The following is a 21784-nucleotide window of genomic DNA, read 5'->3' as shown; positions in this document are numbered from 1 at the left end:
AAAATAACTGAGAGCATGGACTTTGATACTTGTACACCACTGTTCACAGCAGCATGATTCACAATAGTTAGAAGGTAGAAACAACCCAAATGTCCATCAACAGACGAATGGATAAACTAAGTGTGATGTGTACACACACACACACACACAAAGGAGTATTATTCAACCATAAAGAAATGAAATCCTGACACATGCTGCAACATGGATGAGCCTTGAAAACATTATACTGAGTGAAATCAGCCAGACATAGGTCAAATATCATATGATTCCACTTATGTGAGGTATCTAGAACAGGCTAATTCAGAGAGAAAGTAGAACAGAGGTTACTAGGGGCTGGAGGCAGAGGAGAATATAGAGTTATTTTTTAATGGGTACAGAGTTTTTGTCCGGGATGATGAAAAAGTTCTGGAAAGTGGTGATGGTTGCACAACATTATGAATATACTTAATGCCAATCCACACTTGTACACTTGGAAATGGTTAAAACAATAAATTTAATGTTATATGTATTTTCTCACAATAAAGAAACTTTGTAAAAGCAAAAAACAAACACCAACACTTCTAAACGACCAACAGAATCAAATATAAATCCTCTCTAAAAAAATATAAAATTTCAATGCCTCAAAACGTTTCAAAAAATATGAGTTCACAACCCAAAATATCATGAAACAGGAGGAAACAAGCCATCATGAACAAATCTAAAACTTCTTTACATGCATACTATAAATATAGGTAAATAAATAGTAGATAATAGGAGCAAGATGTTTCCCTCTCAGAAAAATAAAGTTATAAATTATCAAAAGAGGAAAGCTAGAATGAACTGTTCATTCTAGTAGTGCTAGATTAGAGTGAGAGATACCAGTATGAACTCATACATTTATTTCATACACATACAGATGAACAGATACAGAAACAAACATAGGTATATGCTGTCCCACGGGTTAGTATACACAGCTAAGGGTCTTTCCCCACAGAAGGTCTAGGAGCAGTGATACCCCAGCATCAACAAGCATACCCAAAACTAGATCTTATTTTCTAAATACCATTCTCCAGTATTAGGAGGAGCCAGAGCTCCCAGAAGAAATGACTTATTCTAGGGATCAGGCAGGAAAAATACAAGATAAGCTTAAAGTACTGTGTAGTGCCAGAAAGCAAAAAGGTGCTTTTCTTAAAAAAAGATGGGATGTGTCAAAAGAATACAGAAGCCAACCTAAAAGTACCTCCCAATCATCAAACAAAGGTGGAACAACTTCTTAGCAAAAATAAATGACAATAGTATTGAATTATAACTCCCCAAATAAAATATTCATGAGTCCACGCTGATATAAATAATTGAATAAATAAATAATGTGGAGGAGGGACGTATCTTCCTCACAGAAGAATTCCAAATGATATATGTACAAACTCTCTCTTCTAAGAGATGGAACTTAATTCCCTTTCCCTTCAGTATATATGTTGGACTTGGTAAATCACCTCCAGAGAGTCCACTATAGAAAAAGGAAAAAAGTGAACTGACAGTGAGAAACCTGACAATCACTATCTCAGCCAAGTGATCGAAGTTAACATCAAAAGTGATGTCTCATATTAATATAAAGTCATGAAAATGCCACCTCAGCTCCGTGGTCTTCTTCCCAAAAACCCATAATACAAGTTTAGTCATGAGAACACATCAGATAAACCCAAACTGAGGAACATTTTACAAAACACCTAGCCAGGACACTTAAAAACTGTCAAGATTATGAAAAACAAGGGGAGATTAAGAAATTGTTACAATCAGAGGGGACTAAGGAGACATGACAACCAAATGCAAGGTGGAATTCTGGACTGGGCCCTGCAGCAGAAAAAGGACATTAATGAAATAACTAGTGAAATCCAAGTAAAGTCTGCAGTTTAGGTAACAGTATGCCTATGTTAATTCCCCAGTTTTTGACAAACATACTATGATTATATAAAGTGGCAACATAAGAGGAAGATGGGTAAATGGTATACAGAAATTCTCTACAACATCTGGGAAACTTCTCTATAAATCTAAAATTATTATCCCTCAAAACTTCTTAAAAATTCGAATGTAAAAGGAACCTGTGTTTTTAAAAAAAGACAGGGTTAAGTGTAAGTTATATTACCAAGACAGAAAAGGCAGTAAACTGTAATGATTACTAGTCTATAAAGACTCCTAATCCAGCAGCTAGTATCCATCACTGAGTCAGGCAAGTTAACCAAAAAGGCCACTAGGCAGTGAAAAGTCAAGAGATATTATATTGTGTAAGCCCTAAAGTAAGTGGGTTTTGTATGTGCAATACTAACAAGTCTAATCATGTGATTTCCTAACTGATAGTAGATTAGAACCTATAAATTAATAAGTGAAAGAACAATAACTTCACGAAAATGATAACTGCCAATGAGAAAAAATAAATTATAAAAAGCAAGCAAGCTCTAAAAACAAATTTTAGAGCAATTTGCACTAAGGACAAAAACTTTAAACCCTCAAAATCCCTTAAGTATCACCACATTTCAATATGGTTGACATTCATAATAATGAGAGTGAAAAGTATGTCCACTATACTCTACTTACAAAATTGAAAGGAAATACAAAGAATAAGGAGACATCCCAGGTAAGTATTGTAAATTAAATACATACATTTTTTTCAATACCTCTCCACTAAAATGGAAGGAGGAGGAAAAAGCAGAAACCCATAAGAAAAAAAAAAGAACCCAGAAAGGAGATAACAGATGAGAGATATAACTAAACTGGTGAAAGCAGAAAATTTGATGAATGGGTAGGAACGGATTTAGTTAACTAAGGCACAAATATTGACACAAGAAAAAAAATTTGAACATAGCTTTATCAATAAAAGAAACAAATCTTTCTGTAAAGAAAAACTCAAGACCCAGAAGGCTTCTCCTACAATTTCTTTCAAACTTTAAAAAAATAGCAACAAAGTTACCTAAGTTTTTCCAGAAAATAAAAAAAGAAAGAACACTTGCAGCTCATTTCATGAAGTCAGAATACCTGATCCCAAACCTGACAATGACCTAATCCCAGGACTACGGTCCTAATCCAGGACTACAGAATGCTTACCTTCCACCCCACATCTAGCACCACATTACTAAAAGCCTAGTTACAGCAGTTCCTTTTACCCAGTATATCATGTCCAGATATCAAGAAAAAAATTACAAGCCATACTAAAAGGCAAAAAACACAAAGTGGTGAGATAAAACAAGCACCAAAACCAGACACAGCATAGATACTGTAATTATCAGGCTGGGAATTTAAGCAGTTGTGATTACTCTGCTACAGGCTCTACTGGCTAAAGTAGACAGCAGGCAAGAACAGAAGGGCAATGTGAGCAGAGAGATGGAAATCCTAAGAACCAAAAGTAATTGCTAGAGATAAAAACATGTAACAGAAATAAAGAATGACTCTGATGAGCTTATTAGCAGACTGGATGCAACTGAGGAAAGAATTTCTGAACCTGAGTACGTAGCAACAGAAACCGAAACTGAACAGCAAAGAAAACAAAGACTGAAAAAAGGGAAACAACATCCAAGGACCATGGGACAACTACAAAAGGTATAATAGACGTGTAACAGGAATATCAGAAGGAAAAGAGAGAAAGGAACAGAAGACGTATTTGAAACAATAATGACTAAGAATTTCCCCAAATTAATGTCAGACACTGAATCACAAATCCAGGAAGCTCAGAGAGCACCAGCAGAATGAATCTAAAAAACTACACCTAAGCATATCATTTTCAAACTACAGAAAATCAAAACAAACAAACAAAAAACTAAAAGAAGCCAGAGGTAGGGAAAGAAACACTACCTATAGAGGAACAAAGGTAAGAATTGTATCTGACTTCTGCTCAGAAATCATGCAAACAAGAGAGTGGAGAGAAATATTTGAAGTGTTGAGAAAAAAAAAAAAAAGACAAGAAAAACCCTCTGGAATTCTGTGTCCCGTGAATTTATCTTTCAAAAGTAAAGAAAAAAAAAAACTTTCTTAGACAAATATGGAGAGAATTTGTTGCTATTTTTCAAGAACTCTTTTGCAAACGTTAAAAAAAAATGTTCTTCAGAGGGAAGTAAAATGATATAGGTCAGAAACTCGAACGTACAGGAAAGAGTATCAGAGAAGGAATAAGTGAAGGTAAAATAAAAACTTATTTTTCTTGTCCTTAATAATAGATAACTGTTCAAAATAACAGCAACAATGTATTTGATTGTGTATATTTATTTTATATATATTATGTGTGTATATACATATGCTTATGTAAAAGTAAAATGAATAACAGCAAAGATACAAGGGACAGGAGGGAGGAATTAAGATCATTTTGTTATTGTTAGGTTCTCATACTGCCTGTGGAAGTGGCATAATGTTAAAGTGAACTTGAGGTAACTGTAAATATCTATTACAAACTTTAAGAGAACCACTAAAAGTTTTTTTTTAATGAAGTATAACTGAAATGCAAAGAAAGGAGAGAAAATGGAATCATGAAATGCTCAACTGAAAACACAAAATGCAGAGAAAGAGTGGAAGGCAAAAACAGGAAAAAGAGCAAAGGCAACACACAGGAAACAGTAACAAATGCAGGAGACATTAACTCAACTGTATCAATAGTTACAATTGAATCTAGCTATATTAATAACCACAATCAAAAGCAACAGGCAGAATGGACCCTTGCTGGGTACCAACAGCCCTGGCAAGGTTAGGACTGGATTATGGAAACACAAAACTACTGTGTAGCGTGGGTGGGCTTCCTAGGCAGAAGTCCAGACAAACTGTGATATTCCCATTCCTTTAAGCTATGAACACGTAAAAACAAACTGTTTATAGCCACCTTAGAGATTCAAAAGAATTTAATAAATGTATAAGCTTAGGATTTAAAAAAAGAAACAAAAAATTGAATGTCAGTGTTCTAAATGCACCAAATAAAACATGGAAAATTGTCAGATTAAACAATGAAACCCAATTACATACCACATACAAGAAACCCATAAATAAAACGGAAGTAAAGACTTGGAGAAAGAAATACCATACTAATAATAATCAAAAAAAGGCAGACGTAGCTATATTAATTTTAGACAAAGCAGATGCCAAAGCAAGGAAAGTTATTAGGGATAAAGAAGAGCATGTACATTGTACTAAAGGGATCAATTCTTCAAGACATAACAGTCCATAACATGCATGTACGTAGCAGCAGTGTCAAATTATGTGAGACAAAAACTAATAAAAATGCAAGAAAAAATAAATGAATTCACTGTCATAGCTGGAGACTGTAAAACTCCTGAATCAGAAATAGACTGATCCAGCAAGGCAGAAAATCAGTAAGGACACAGCTGAACTTAGTAACACCATCAGTCAAGTGGAGATAACTGACGTCTATAGACTACTTCATCCAACAACAGTTTTCCTCTAGCTCACATGAAACATTCACTAAGACCACATTCTGAGCCATAAAACAAACCTTAACAAATTTATATGACAGACATCACACAATGTCTGTTCTGAGACCACTGAAGAATTAAACTAGAATACCAGAAAGGTTAACTGGAAAATTCCAAAATACATGGAGCTTAAACAACACACTTCAAAAACAACAAATGGGTCAATGAAGAAATCTCAAGATAAACTTAAAAACATTTGAGACTAAAGGAAAATAAAAACATAACTTACCAAATTTGTAAGATGTAGTAAAAGCAGTGCTTAGAGGGAAATTTATAGCATTTAATGCATATATTCGAAAAGAAGAAAGACCTACAATAAACCATCTAAGCTTTTATCTTAGGAAACTAGAAAAAGAGCAATTTAAATCTAGAGTAAGCAAATAAAAAAAAAAGAAAAAACTTAGAGCAGAAATCAGTGAAATTTAACAGGAAATCAACAGAAAATCAAAATCAAAGCTGCTTCTTTCGAAAGACTGATAAAATTAAACAAGCCTCTAAGAAGGCTACGAAAAAAAGGTGAACACAGATTACTATTATTAGAAATGAATGAAAGGGCATCACTAGAGATCCCATGGGCATTAAAAGGTTAATAAAGGAGTACTACAAAAAACTCCATGTCCAACTCTGGTAACCTAGATGAAATGGATCAATTCCTTAGAAGATACAAGTTGCCAAAACAAATACAAAAACAAAAAAGCTCGAAAAAAAAAAAAAGAAGAAACAGACAGTCTAAACAGGCTTATATCTAGTAAAGAAATTGAATCAGTAATTAATCATTTTCCAAAACAGAAACCAGCAGGCCCAGATGGATCCACTGGTGAATTCTACTAAACATTTAAGGAAACTGTATCGATTCATGAAAATACTCTCTATGATACTATAATCATGGATACATCTCATTATTCATTTGTCCAAACCCATAGACTATACCACATAATGAGTGATCCATAACATAAACTATGCCTCTGAGTGGTTATCATGTGTCAATGTAGGGTTATCAATTGTAGCAAATGTACCACTCTGATGGGAGATACTAATATTGGTGGAGTATATGTACATGTGAGGGTGGAAGGTATATGGGAAATCTCTGTACTTTCCTCTCAACTTTGCTGTAAACCTAAAACTGGTTTTCAAAAAACGAAGAATGGATAAACTTCAATGAAGGTAGTCCAAGTTCCCTACCCTCCATGCCCTGCTCCCTGTAATCACAAATCTGATCTTTTCTATGAGTTTGGGTTTTCTGTTGTTTCATTTTTGAATTGTTTTTTTAAGATTCCACATATAAGTGAGATCATACAGTATTCTTATTTCGCTTGGCATAATGCCCTCAGGGTCCATCCATGTTGTCAAATGGCAGGATTTCTTTCCTTTTTATGTCTGAGTAACATTCCATTGTGTGTGTATATACATACACACACACCCCACACAGTATCTTAATCCACTCTTCCACTCATGGACCCTTAGGTTGTTTCCATGTCTTGGCTGTTATAAACAACACTGCTATGAGCAATGGGGGCATAGATCTCTCTTTAATATTGTTTTTGTTTCCTTCAGATATATTCACAGAAGTAGAATTTCTGGATCATGTGGTAGTTCTATTTTTAGTCTTTTGAGGAACCTCCATACTGTTTTACATAGAGGCTGTACCAATTTACAATCCCACTAACAGTACACAAGGGTTTCCTTTTCTTCACATTCTCACCAGCATTTGTCATCTCTTGGCTTTTTCATAATAACCATTCTAACAGGCCTGAGGTGGTATCTCTTGGTGGTTTTGATTTGCATCTCCCTAATGATTAGTGACACTGAGCATCTTTTCATTTGTCTATTGGCCATCTGTATGTCTTCTTTGGGAAAAAAGTCTATTCAAGTCCTTTGCCCATTTTTAATTGGATTATTTGGTTTCTTTACTGTTGAGTTATATGAGTTCTTTATATATTTTGGATATTAACCCCTTATCAGATACATGGTTTGCAGGTATTTAATAAAGTCTTAAAAATTTTTTAATGTAAAGAAAACATAAGGAATAGATACACTACAAATAGATTTTCAAATTTTGTTACCCCAGCCTGTATAGCTGACTGGCACTTTCTTGCTGTCAAAAAGCTAACAAAATGAACAGTAACTAATGAAACCAAAAAAAGTAAAGTTATACTATAAGGGACCAGTAAGACCAAAGAATTCCTTGTATCACAAAAAGCATAAGACATTAAGAAAAAAAACAATAAATGACTACATTTTAAAAATTCTGTTCATAAAATTATTCCATTCATTTAGAAAATAAGTAATAATTCTGTAAGTTATATGTTCAATTCTTATAATTCAACAAAGGTTTAGTATCCACAGTATATAAAGAACCCCAACATTCCAGTAGAAAAACAAAATGTACAAGACATGAGCAATTAAGAACAGATGAACACAATAAAAATATATATATATCTAAAAAAAAAGAGGAACACATACAAAATAACCCAAAAACACAAAAAGAAAACTCTTATTTTGTTTAGTGTACTCATGTACCACAAGTATATAGAATAGGGATTAACTCTAGGTTGACCCTCAATTTTTTGGAAAATTGAAAAAATATATGATTTTTTTAAAATACAGCAATAAAGATGCTCAACCTCCCTATACACTGGAGTATTATAAATTCAAACCACCATCTGATAACCCCATCAGACTAGCAAAAACTTGAACACCAGGCATTATTAAGTGCGTGATGGTGTGTATAAACAGAAAAACTTAAAACGTGCTAGTGAAACCACTCTGGAGATCAATTTGGCAACACTTAGGTGAAGTTGAAATTGCATATGATCATGATTCCACTGCTAAGAGATAACCAAGATCAGATATTAGCAAAGCATGGCCCAGCCAAATCAGATCTGCTGCCTGTTTTTATAAGGCCCATGAGTTAAGAATGGCTTTTACATTTTTAAGTGGCTGGGGATAGAAAAAAAAAATCAAAAGAAGAATAACGCTTCATGACATATGAAATTCAAATTACAGTGTCTATGAAGCTTTTCTGGCACACAGCCACACTCATTTGCTTATGTATTATCTATAAGTGCCTTCTTGCTACACTGGCAGTGTTGAGTAACTGACAGACTGCACTGCAAAGTGTCAGATATTTACTATTCAGGCCTTTCCAAAAAAGGTTTGCTGACCTGTGTCCTAGAGAAACATATACATGTGAACAAAGAAATCTACTTTTAAAAAAAAGTTCATAGTAGCAATATAAAACACAACTAAGATAATCATAGTAGCAATGTACGTTAATAGTAAAAAATTAGATACAACCTAAATTTCCACAAAAAGGGAAATGCATAAATAAAATGTAGCATATACAGGCTATGACAAAGCACTAGTTATTCTTACCAACATTATTTAATCTTTCAAATGCTGTAAGAATGAAAAGCAAGTTACAAAAGAATACAGTATGACATGATTTATAAAATATTTTAAACATGTGAAACAATCTGTATACACATACACAGGTTCAGAGATACATATATAAAGTACAAAGAAATGTATGGGAATGTTAAGTACAAAGCTAAGGATGGTGGTTACCCCTGGAGAGGAGGCAGGAAAGTGAAAAAAGGAAAGGGTTCACCCCTGTTTCAACTGTATTAATTATGTTTTCTTTAGGCTAGGAAGTAGAACATAAGTTTTTGTTATATTATTCTTTATATTCCACACAGATGTGAAATATTTCCTAATAATTTTTAAACTGTCATCAATAAGGTTTTACAAAAATAAAAACAGAATTTTTAAAAATGAGTCACTGAGACAGAAGTTAACTTCTATAATTTAGAAATAAAAAAGCAGTAAAAGAAAACATAAAGAGAGAATTAAATGCAAACAAGGAAATCTCAATAAAGCAATTTTAGGTGGCTCTGTAGTGCTTAAGCCCCAATATATCTCAAGAATCTGTCAAGATTTTCTCCAAAGGCAGCCTCTTAGAGCTCTAAGCCACCATGTTACAAGTCTGAGTACCCTGCTGGACTTGGACTACATGGAGAAGGATGGGCCCAACTTCCCACACCTGCCAGTCAGACATCTGAATAAAGCTATCTTGGAACCACCAGACCAGCCAAGCTACCACTGAATAACTCCAGCAGATGCTGCAGGAAGCACAAAAACCACCCAGCTGAGGTGATTTTTCTCAAGTTCCTAACCTAAAAAAACTATCCTTTGATAAAGAAGACAGACCAACAGACTATCCAATAGTATCTCAAGATGAAGTCTGAATATATTAAATTCTCAGGAATAATATCAAATTAGGCTTCCTTGTGAGCTACCAAAACCACAATATTCAGTGTTCTCTCAGTTTATCTCCTTCTTCATTCTAATCAGTTAGTTCTGTCCAAGGTCAACATCAGACAGCAGTTTGGTGCTGTTGGTGTTGCTGGAAGCTCCTTGATCTTCCATGGAATGGAAATATCGAGTAGTGGTACCTTATCCTAAAGTAATGCAGTTGGTTCCATCTTCACACAGAATACACAATCTCTAAAAATACAGTTATCTCAAGCATACAAAGTTCCAAAGTCAGAAAATGAACAACTCAGAAATGACTGCAAGAACAAGTGGCTTCAAATGTTTCTTCTGCTCCACGGACAGGGAGAAGACGACCAAGATGGCAGGGGAATTCAATATTCAATAAGATAGATCAATGGAACACTTTAATTCTGAAAGTGCAAATGCATAATTCAACAAGAAAATTGACAGATTCATAATAAACTTAAAAGAAGATAAACTTGAAAAATAGATAAAGCCTGTAAACGGTGAAGACAAAGGAGATTCAGGAGTTGCTACTCAAACCTGTGAAGGAAATGCTGCTGAAGAGTCTCAAACTTAATTGCTATTATGACAAAACTAAATCATTCTTTGATAGTATTTCCTGTGATGATAACAGAGAATGGAGACCAACCTGAACTGAAGAAAGATTAAATGCCAAAACATGTACTCTCACCTCATCCAAACAGTGGCCAAAGGAGTTTTGGAGGCAGAGAAGATGTTGGTACCCATACAGAAAGAGTCAACAGAGGTAATGGTGATTATGTCTCCAAGATTTAGTGGCAGATTCATACGTAGGAGGTTGTGGGGGCAGAAAGTTCACAGATTAAAAAATATTGGAAAGGCAGCAAGGTTATCATATGGTCTACAAGCAAGTCTTGAGAAATTTCTAGCTCCTCAAGTCCTGAAAAATTGCTTCAGTCTTTGCAAAAAATAAAAAAGAACATTTATTATACACTGGACACCAACACTGTTTTTTCTTCCCTGTTGTATTTCAAAGATTGTAATGCAATTACTGTGGGAGGAAAAAATCCCTCATATTCAAAACCAAGCATGAAATATATTAAAAAAAAAAAAAACAACAACAACTCTCCAAAAGCAAGATGAGGATATGGCTTGTTGTCTTACTCCTCAAGTCTGTAGTTTCAGGTGGTCCCAAAGTAGTTTTTGTTGACTTAGAACAAGGCAGAGGATCCACATATCCTGGTTTGCCTAGGACTGTTCCAATTTTAGTAGTGAAAGTCTGTATCTTCAGGAGACAAGAGGTCCTAATTTTTGGTGAAGGATGCAAAAGGCTCTGAGAAGTCCAAAACCCTAAGGTAGCCCAAAAAACGGACTAAAAGCAACACCGTTTTTAACGTCAAATGAATACTCCCTATCTTCTTTCTGTACTTGCTGTCTTTGTCTTCTAGGTGATGCAGGCAACCAAAATCTGTAGTTCACAATCAAGGATCATCCATTGTTGCATCACTCCAAGTAATGTGACTTAAGTGTACAACTGAAGTGGGCTTTAATTGTGATCAGCAGTCTGCCTTTGACTTTGTGGATTAATTGTTGTGTTTTGTATTCAAATAACATTTAATTTTTAATACTGTAAATAGTGGTGACCATGTTTTCTAATAGGTTAGGTAATGAAAATGAAGAAGACTGCAATAACAACTCCAGTACGACCCAGACGTCACCAAATGAAAAGAAAAAAGAAAGGAAAAGTTTCTAACATTCTGCCTCTTTTCTTCTTTCTTGTGCTTGCCTGGTTTCAGAAATTCTTGAATCAGTCCCTAATCAAAGAAAAGTTAAACCAAAGACTATTTATGTTACTATTTATGTCTCTGAAACAAACTACAAATTGTGTGGTCTATTTTGTTCTGTCTTTCTGTAGCTTCCTAAACTGTCTGGAAATTAGAAACGTTTGGACCTCATAAGAACTGTCATTTTCAAGTTTAAGAAATATTATGACTTTGTTGAAAGAATTACAAAAAAACCCCCAAAACAGGTAGGCATGGGAGAGGAAAGATGGCTGTGTGGATTAAAGACAGCTGCAAACTCTTTGCCTGCTGAATGTTGGGTTCTATTTCCCTTCTCCTTTAATCTGGGCTGGCTCTGTGGCCTTCTGGCCAACAAAATGTGGCAGAAGTGACAATGTAATTTCTGAAGTTGGGCTTCAAGAGATCTGTGGCTTCTGATTTTCCCCTCTTAAGGTGCTGCTTTATCATTCCCTGTTATTTAGCCTTCTCTTGCCCAGCCCTCTCCCAAAGGTAAAGCAGGTAAGAAGAAGAATAGGCAAGCAAGGGGATAAGAAGGGAAGGAGGGAGGAAAGAAGGAAGGAAATGCTGAAGGATTTTATGGCTACAGGACAGGTCCCAAGCTCCAGTTCTGCTTGCAGGGCTAACTTGCTCTGGATCACGGAACCCCTCTATACCTCTTGATCTCCTCAGTCAACATACTTTTGTAATGGCAACAGGAGCCATTAACTTATAGGAATCTAGATATAAGGAATACATAACTTCATTCTCTATCCTCTCTCACTACACCAGTCAACCTAGAATATCAAGAACAATCAGCTAATACCTAGAAAAAGAAAGATAGTAAGTGAAAGAAGAATAATAAAAACTAGAATTCAAGTAAGAGACAAGATAAGCATGAAGAGAAGAAAAGTAAGAAAAGAAAGTTCTTTCTTCTCTGCCTGCTAAGAAAATAAATACAATAATCCAACTAACATAGAGCACTTGGAATTACACGCCTGGAATTGTTCTAAGAGTTCACTATACATTAACACATTTAATCTTCATGGCAACTTTATGAGGTAACTACAATTATTATCCTTGTCTTCTTAACAGATGTGAAAACACAAAGAGGTTAAGTAATCTATTCAAGATCATACAGCTAGATGATGAATCTCGGCATTCTGGCTTCTGAATTCATGCTCTCCATGCATTTCTAATGACAACTGCTTCCATTCTAAGTGAGGTTCTACTCTACTACTGTTTCTTGTGAGCACATGAAATCAAGTAGTAAGTAGAATTTATAAACTCAACTAGGATGCAACTAGAAAATACATATAGTTAAGGAATAAATAAGGAATGACACGATGGCGTAGTTTCTAAAAGTAGTACAATCAAAAGAGGAAGGAGCAGGGCTAAATGAAGAACTTTGTGGTGTGTTCCCCTGAGCAGTTTGACACTAAACACCTTGCTCATATTCATGGAATGCCCATCATTTAGGAGAAGTGGTGCTTTAGCCCAGGAGATACTGTCAAGTATTTACTGGCCCCAATAAAAGTGGCAAACAGACTGGGCTCTGAATTGCATTTATATGTAAAAATAAAGTATGGCTAAGGAGAAATGAAAAATACTTTTCATTTGGAGACATAAGTAATTTTGCTGATACAGAGGACAACACTGCAATAGTCCAGATCAGTCTTTTTAACCTAGTGGACAAAGTTCACAAAGGAGGAGGGCCCAGAATGAAAAGGAAAACAAAGTAGTAAATACACACACGCACGCACATATACAAAAGGGAAAACAGAAAAAAAAAATGAGAGAAAATATTGGTGAGGCAATTAATTGGTAGAAGTAAAAGGTAAAGTGGCTCAATAAATATTTGTTGAATGAATGAACAAAAGAGAAATCTGTCAAACTACCTATAACAAACAGAAAGGGGGTAGAAAACGACATCTTAAGTAAATAGAAGAGAAAGAAACAAGTCAGAGGGGAAAGAAAAAAATTCAACACAAGTTGCAGTCTAATTAAGCAACTTTCATGTAATACTATATAACAAAATAAAGTACAACAGTAGCCAGTAGGTCTACTTTTCCCTAATGAAGCCAGAAAAGGAAATGGAATTAGCATCTTACTTAATAGTTTATAAGAATGTAAAACACCATTTAGAACATGGATGACAAACAAGCATCTCAAACTTACCATCAAGGCAGAGCTATTTATTAACTTCTCATTCCTCTGCCAGTCTACTCCATCTCAGTAAATGGAATTACCCCCAACACCTCAAACCAAAACCGAAGCAGTTATCTTTGACTCCTCGCTTACTGATTCTCAATACGCACTACATCGAGTCCTGTGAGCTCTGCGTCCAAATATATCTCCCATCTATCCACTCCTCTTCCCAGTCTCCATTGCAACCATCTTTGCCTAAGCCCCTCCAACTTTGAGACTACTACAGTATTCTAACTCATGTCCCTGCTTTAACTCGTGCTCTCCTCTAATTCACTCCATAAGCAAAGTGATTTTTTAAAAAAGATAAATATCTTGAAACTACTTTGCTCCAAACTCTTCAATGATGTCCTGCTTCTCAGAATGAAATAAAAATTCATGATCTGGAATGATTTGCTGCCTCTCTTTCATATCACTCTTTCCTCTGCTTGTTACATTTCCGCCAAAATGATCTTTTTGTTTAACAAACGTAATCCTGTATCATCTCGGAACCTCTACAGGCATTATCCTCTTGGCCATACTCTTGTCCCATAGTTAAGATATTACCTTAACACACCTTAACCTCCTTAGGAAGGCCTTTCCGGACTTTAGCATTACGTAAAACAGCTTTCCCATTTGTCCACTGCTCTGTATATTTCTTCCATAGCCTTTATCACACTATTACCATCTTGTTTATTTCATTAACAAATATGTTCCAAGTGTAAGAAATATGTTGGTGAAAACAGAAAGTCACTGTTTTCGTGAAGCTTACTTATATTTTAGTAGGGCTGGAAAACTTGAAGACATGAATTTATCATATGAAAAGTGCTGTCATGAAACATAAAACACGGTAAAAGGGAATACCATGTGTTTGTACCCGTGAGTATGGCATTTTAAGTAGGTTATCAGATCTGAGCAGACCTAAATAAAGTGAAGAAGGAAACTGAAAAAATGAAGTAAGACAATTCTAAACGGATTCATTTTTACTTATTTATGAAAAGTACCTCCCACTAAAATCTAAGGCCTATGAAGGCAAGTACCCTATTTATGCACTGCTGTATTCACCTTGGTATAATGCCTAGCACAAAGCAGGCTGCTATAAATATTTGATGAGTGAATGAAAACCTTGTTTTTCAAGAAGTCTACTGGAGAGTAAGGAAAAGTATACTATGTAGATGTTTAAATATTATATCCCAAAGGGTCTATGGGGAAACATTTTGAAAACACATAAACATGGTATCAAAAATATATGGCAAGTTATAGTGGAGTATTTTATCATTGGAAATGTAAAGAACCAAAAGAATTATATACAAAATATTACACACAAAAAATAAATGACACTAAATATCATTCCACTTATTTCAAAAGATTCAGTACAGTATATGAAAAACTGAAATCCTATGTTCATATTCTAAACAAGGTACCATTCATTTTCTTTATGAGAATGCTGAAGGAGACACGGTGAAACTCAAATTTATCCCCAAGAGCAATTCATAGACCCTCAAGTTAGAACAAACTAAAAGCAACGATTTTAAATTTACATCAGCCCTGTATCTGTTGGCTTTATTTATATTTTCTTTCCTATGTTCATCTAGCCAGAGTTTAAACTGAATCAGAAGCCTCTACAGAAGTCCCAAACCTACCACAGTAAAAAAAAAAAAAAATGTATAATCATCTGCATACTGACTATATCAGTAAGCCATCTTTTGTGATTCCAGTATCAAAACAAAAAAATAATGCACATAACACCCCCTGTAACACAAGCTGCACCACTCTCAGCCTCTGACAGGTAACTATTCTGTCCAAACTAGAAAGGAGGTAGAATAGAAGAAATACGAAATGAAGCCAGAAAAAACTTACAAGCTTTCCACATCTTCTTACTATGAATCTCATATAAAACTCTCATCATTTTCAAATAAAGGCTGGCATGCATAGGAAGGTAAAAAAAATTTTTTTTGGTCTGCAATACTCAATGAAGAATTATGAAAATTAAGATTTCTTTTCCCATTCATCTCTATTAGTCCGTATTTGTTTATTAGACTATGGACTGAGTACCTACTGTGGTCCAGGCACTGTTCCAGGTGTTGTTAATTAAACTGTAAACAAGGCATATCCATCATTCTTCAACACTTTCTTATAGGCCCTGGTACCACAGTTAAGTTGTACTTTCTTAATTCAGAAATTTTTCTAATTATTTTTTAAAGTATTGCTTCATGTTCCGTATGAAAAACATCTTTGCAAAATTATCCAAAGAGCAGTTCATCTTTTTTAGCAATCACTGGACCGGTTCCCCCAAACATATGTATAAATCCAATTACTAGCATAAACAGTGACCCTACAGCCAAATTAAGCAATGAGCATTAGAGTTCCTGTCCACAAGCACAATGAATTTAGATGTATTTTGGGGATATATATATATATATAGGCAAAGGGCCAATATTGGCACCCATTACCACCATCCCCAACAATGACATATAGCTTTTCTTAAAACTGGCTTAGTCCATCTACAGCAAATGTTTAACTTTTCCTCACAAGTGAATAAAAATGGAACCACTCAAACTTTATTAGCTTTGGTGACTGTCCCAAAATTGACACTGTCAATCTCGTTCTTTTTTTTTTTCCCGAATTATTTTATAAAAGATGTTTAGCAGAACACATGTCGTTAAGATTAACAGAGTCAGGCCTAATCTGAATGCTGGCTTCAAAAGGAAGCCTGAAGCTCTGCGAAACATAAAGACCAGGGGGGTACAAAACAGGAAAACTACCTCTCCCCTCCCCGCTTGGACTGGCTCCCCACTTCACCCAACCTTAGCAACTTGAAACTTTCCGTGAACACCAAACAAAACCCGAGTGCAGTCCGCTCTCATCCTGAGGCCACCACCGAAACACCAAAAAATGTCAAAGACTTAAACGCGTGAAAGGACAGCCACCAACTCCAGCTCGCGACCGGAACCACCGACGCTCCCTCGGGCCTCCCCGCCCTCCGCCAAGCCCCTCACCCGGGCGGACTCGAACCCAGCGCGCTCGCACCGCATCCCCTCCCCGCCATCGGCCCCGCAGCCCCCGCCCCCGGGCCCCTCCGCCGCCCCGCAAACCCACCCAGCGCCCGTAACTGAATATCCGGGAACCAGGGGGCCATATTTTCCTCAGTCTCCCCACCCCCCCCCCGCAAGGGCAGAAATAGCTGTACCTTCCAGAAAAGTAATCTCCCCTGCGCTGCCGTCGCTCTTGCCAGCCGCCATCTTCCTCCTCCCACGCCGCCGCCTTCTTAATCCATGGCCCACACCGCCGCCGCGCTCGCCGGGATGAGGGGCCGCGCCGCAGGAGGGTAGCCGCCGCAGGGTTGCGGGCCTAGGACTCGGCCGTCAGGCGGGCGGCGCTCCCCCGTCCGGACGGGCCTACACAAAAGCAGGCCGGGCGCTCCCGGGCCTATCCGCGGGCTGGTGGGCGGCGAGACCCGCGGCCTGGGCTGCTGAGGCGCCTCCGGGCGAACGCGAGCGGCGACGACGGCGACGGCGCTTCCCGGGCCCGGTGCCTCTCGGCCCGCGACTCCCCATCCACCGCCCACCCAGGCCGCCTGAGAAGCTTCCCTCAGCCGCGAGCCCGCAGGAAGAGAGGCTGAAGGCGAGCACACAAACACGCCTCCCTAAGTCCCGGGCCGTAAAATGGCCGCACCCGCCGCGCCGGGGCGGCGAGGTCTCTACGACCGTCAGGCGCCCCCAGGCCGTTCGCTCCTTCTGCAGCCGCCGCCGCCGCCGCTACGGCCGTCCGCCCACCCCGCCCAGGCGCGAATGCATCAGCCGAGGCCTCTGCGACTGTCCATGTGGACAGGGGTGGGTCCCCTCTGCCACCGCCTCGCGTCCGTCGCCACAGCAGCCCCAGCCGCCGCCGCTCCTCCCCCACGGGCGCTGCTGCGGCCGCCCGGCTCCCGCCCCCGCCCCGCCGCCGCCGCCCCCAGCACGGCGCCCCCTCAGGAGCCCGGGCTCGCTCGCGGGCAGAGCGGGCCGCGGCGCAGCACCGAGCCCCGCCGCGTGGCGCCCGCAGCCCGGCCCTCCGTAGCGCCGGCCCAGCGCGGCGCCCGCCCGGCCGACACACGTTTCGTCCCAAATCGCGAGCTCCGCGGGCCGGGGGGCCGACCTGGTGTCTGAGCGCTTCCCAGCCGGGCCGGCGGGGCATTTGGCTTCTGTGAGACCACGATTGCCTGAGGAATGTTCTCAGTTCATTCCTTTGAGGAGGCCTTGGAGCTTAAACCATAGCCAACTGGAGAGAAAAGGTAGAGTGAGGCAGTGCAGTCACATGTGTAGAAAATGATCTGTGGTCTTCATTTTTAAAGAAGTTTTCAAAATAATTTATGAGAGGAAATGCTGCAGTACCCTTTGGATGGCAGCGTACAAAAAAAAAAAAAATCCTGTCATTTCTGTGCCTGACACTTCAAAAACCATACCCTACCTTACCGTAAAGCCAGGCTTTGCCATTGCAGGTGATTATATCATGTTCGTTTTTCTTTTCCTGCTTTGCCTTTCTTTTTGCTTTCATTTTTTTTAAGTTCTAAAAACAAGACGTTCATTAATGAAAATTTGGAAAATACGGAAAAGTTATGCCTAGTCCCACCACGAAATTCAACTCCCTTGCCTGTGTAGTCCTCTCATCCAACATTTTTCTTAAATCTCTCACTATCCTCATTTAAAAAACAAAAAATGTATGCTCTATATAAATGAAAATTCAACAGTCATTAAAATGACACAGAAAAACTATGATTTAGTGCAATCTTTGGGGATTGAACTAATTTAATTGCCCTGCTAAACTAGGCATAAGCAGACCGTCTTTTTGTTTAAAACTTCTTTTAAAATCTTTTCCTAAAATGAACTCATGATTTCGTGATTAAGAGTAATGTAATGAGTATAACTGATTATCATTTGCTATTTTTGTTGCTTGAGGATATTGGATGTTCCCACTGCAGTCCCTTTGACACAGAGTCTGTGCCAATGACAGTGTAATAGTGAGGCTGTAGACAATAGGCAGATGTGGGTGACTGGACTCGTTTGTACAGACTCCAAAATCTGATTTTAGAACACATACATGCTGGCTTTGAAAATGGAAGAAGTTGCCAGAAATCAAGGAATGTGGGTGGCCTCTGGATGCTGGAAAAGGCAAGGAAACTGAGGCTCCCCTAGAGCTTCCAGAGAGCAAAGCTGACACCTGGATTTTAGCCCAATGAGACAGATGTTGGACCTCTGACCTTACAGAACTGCGAGATAACGAATTTCTGTTAAGTTGCTAATTTAGTGGTAATTTGTTACAGCAGCCATAGAGAACTAATACACGTGGAATGGGAAGCCAGATGGAGTTATGTAAAAGATGTCTGTTAAGCAATCTGAGTTAGGATCTCTCAGACGAAGTCCACTGTTTTATTTTTAAGTAGTATTAATGTCAGCTAATGTCTATGGGGCTCCATAATTACAACTTTAAAAGAGAAGTATGGATTAAACCAATGTTTCTCAAACTTTAGCATGCATAAAAATCACCTGAAAAGGCTTGTTAAAATAGATTGCATTACCCCTCCCCTAGAGTTTCTGTTTCAGTGAGCCTGGAGTGGGCCTTAGAATTTGCATTTGTAACATGTTACTAGGTGATTGCAGAAGCTGCTGATCAGGGGACCACATTATGAAACAATCTAGATTAAACAGTCCCTAAATTCCTTTTCAGTTCAATTATTCTTATTCTATAGTATGCAATTACAAATGAAATTATTAGTTTCCATATTCAAGTATAAAGATATTTTCAGAAATCACTGTTCTTCCATATGAATACAATCAGCTAAGCATTGATAGTATCATATATCCCTTTATCCAGGATTCAGGCCCTAGAAAACTTCAGATTTAGGGCATACCCCTGAAATTTAGATGTATTTAGTATATACAAATGTATATTTAGTATATTTACAGATATTTAATTATTAGCCCTTTTTTTATACATGAATTTTGAAGTTCAGAGATGTTACTGAGGATGCCTTTGGATATTAGAAATATGACTAATTACAAAACCAATTCCCTGAGGCCTAGCGTGTCTTTATTGTTTAAATTTAGCCATCTAACTTTAATTGTTTAAGTGGAATTTAGATTCCATTCGGATGTCAGCTAACTTGTTAGTTTTCATATTAAACACAATTTAATTCTGGCATAAAAGATAAATATAATGGAGAAAAGTTAGACTATTTTAGATTTGAGTGGATGGGTAATTACAACGGATATAATAAGCTACTTTATGTTTTCTACTTATTCCACTAAAGAAAATTTAGGGGAAAAAAAAAGGAAAAACAAAAGAGGGTCCTGCTACCCAAAATTCTAAGCCTAACGCCATGTTTTCTCCAAAGTCTTTTTACTCACTCTGGTCACCTATTCCCTAGGGTGAACCCTGGGCTTACCTGTCTTCTAAGCTCAATGATTCAAATATCCCATCTCTAACCACAACCACTATGACCATTTTCAGTCTCATTGTGATCTCTAAACCTTGACTCCTCCATTTTCTCTCTTAATCTTTACTTCTCTCCCCACCTAGTTTAGATTCCATGATATATCATTTAACAGATTCTTTCTTGATTATATGCTCAACTCCCTTGCTTCTCTGCCCTTTCCTTCTCCCCTTTTTTTTAAAAACCCTCACCCTGAGTAAACCCTGTTACTCACCTTCCCTGCTGGGACACAGGAGGGTGAGCATTGCTGAAGAAAGTCACCCAGAAGAGAAGACCAGTTCCACTATAACATTGTGGCGGCCACCCTACAGGGAACTTCTGTATTGCCAGCCTTTCTAGGAGGTTCTCAAATCAGCATGTTCACCAGCTGTCCACCGCACCTGTGTTGAACTTCTCCAACCCTTCCCCTATCACTCTCAGCAGAATTCCTTGCTTCCTACTTAAAAGAGAAATATAAAGCACTAGATAAACATTTCCTTTGTATACCAAAACTACCTGCATCTGTACTCACCCATTCTGTTTTTTAGTCCCTACTATTTAGAGGCAAAGTCCCTCTTTCTTTAACTCAGTCCCTCATGTATCCTATGAGTTCCATACCTTAATACCTTATCAACATTCCCACTCTCCTTAATCCACTAGAATTTGTCTCCTTTGCTTCTGAAAGTGCTGATTCTACAATTTATAATCTTAGGATGTTTTGACCACACCATAACATTTGCAAGCTTTGCAGGCAATTCACCAGCATAGCTGTAGCCTATTTAAATTGGTTGAAAACATGTACTCAGGGGCCTCACTATCAAGACTCCCCTCAATTTTGTGCAGTTTGAGTCATTTAAGAAAGAAAAATCATTGGTGATGGCCAATGGACCAAGATCCTCAAGGCTACAATTATCCCATGTTAGCAGAATTCAGAGGAGAACAGGACTGAGACAATCCAGCAGATCCTTTGGAAGGATCAAAGAACATGCGACCCTCCCCAGAGCTACTTCTCTCCTGGGATTCTTTGCTCATGAACAAACCAGAAACCTAGGAATCATTCTTGACTCTCTTTAAAAAAAAAAGTTAAATCTACTCCCTGAATATATCTTGAATCTATGCATATTTTTGTCCCCATCTCAATGGCCCCACCCTAGAGCTAGCCACTCTCACCTCTCAGCCATACTGCAGTAATAACCTGCTTCAAACAGGTCATTCCTTGTTCGCTCTACCCTTCCTCTAATCTATTTCTCACACAGAAGTCACAATAACCTTGTTTTAAAAAAAAAATTAGACCTCATTTAAACAAATGAGATCAAAGCATTTGCATGTTTAATAAAACCATTCAAAGGTTTCCCATTGCTCTTAGGATGAAATCCTAAATCTTTCATTGACCTACTGGGCCCTTCCTGCTTCACTAGCCTCATCTTGCACTACTTTCACTTCTTATTTAAGCTCCGATCACTTCGTACTTCTCTCAGTTCCTCAAATACTTCATCTTATTTTCTACCTTAGAGCCTTCAAATGTGTTTTACCCTTCATCTGCAATATACTTTTTGTCTACATAGAGTCTTGTTCCAGTAGGTTAATTCATATCTGCTGAATGAATAAGCAAATGAATACAACATATTTAAAATAATCTTTCTCAAGGGAACTTCAGAATCATAGAACCC

At 37.9% G+C, this 21784-nt stretch overlaps 1 protein-coding gene and 1 pseudogene across 6 annotated transcripts in view; one reads left to right on the top strand and one right to left on the bottom strand.

Annotated features, from left to right (window-relative positions):
• The window catches only part of SENP6 (SUMO specific peptidase 6), a 106519-nt gene extending 89307 nt beyond the window's left edge, over positions 1-17212 (bottom strand). For 5 of the 6 annotated variants that reach the window (XM_072965516.1, XM_072965517.1, XM_072965518.1 and 2 more), the window contains exon 1: positions 16854-17212. In XM_072965516.1, the coding sequence (XP_072821617.1) occupies positions 16854-16905 (52 nt within the window). In that variant the 5' untranslated portion in view covers positions 16906-17212. Of the gene's footprint in view, positions 1-10865; positions 11023-16853 lie in introns of those variants that run through there. The other variant, XM_072965520.1, reaches the window with a different exon arrangement.
• LOC116281428 (protein LSM14 homolog A-like) lies at positions 2516-16775 on the top strand (annotated as a pseudogene).
• Positions 17213-21784: the final 4572 nt, after the last annotated feature.

Source organism: Vicugna pacos, chromosome 8, assembly GCF_048564905.1.
Source record: "Vicugna pacos chromosome 8, VicPac4, whole genome shotgun sequence".
Classification (NCBI taxonomy): Eukaryota; Metazoa; Chordata; class Mammalia; order Artiodactyla; family Camelidae; genus Vicugna; species Vicugna pacos.
This window is presented reverse-complemented; position numbering and strand designations above follow the sequence as displayed.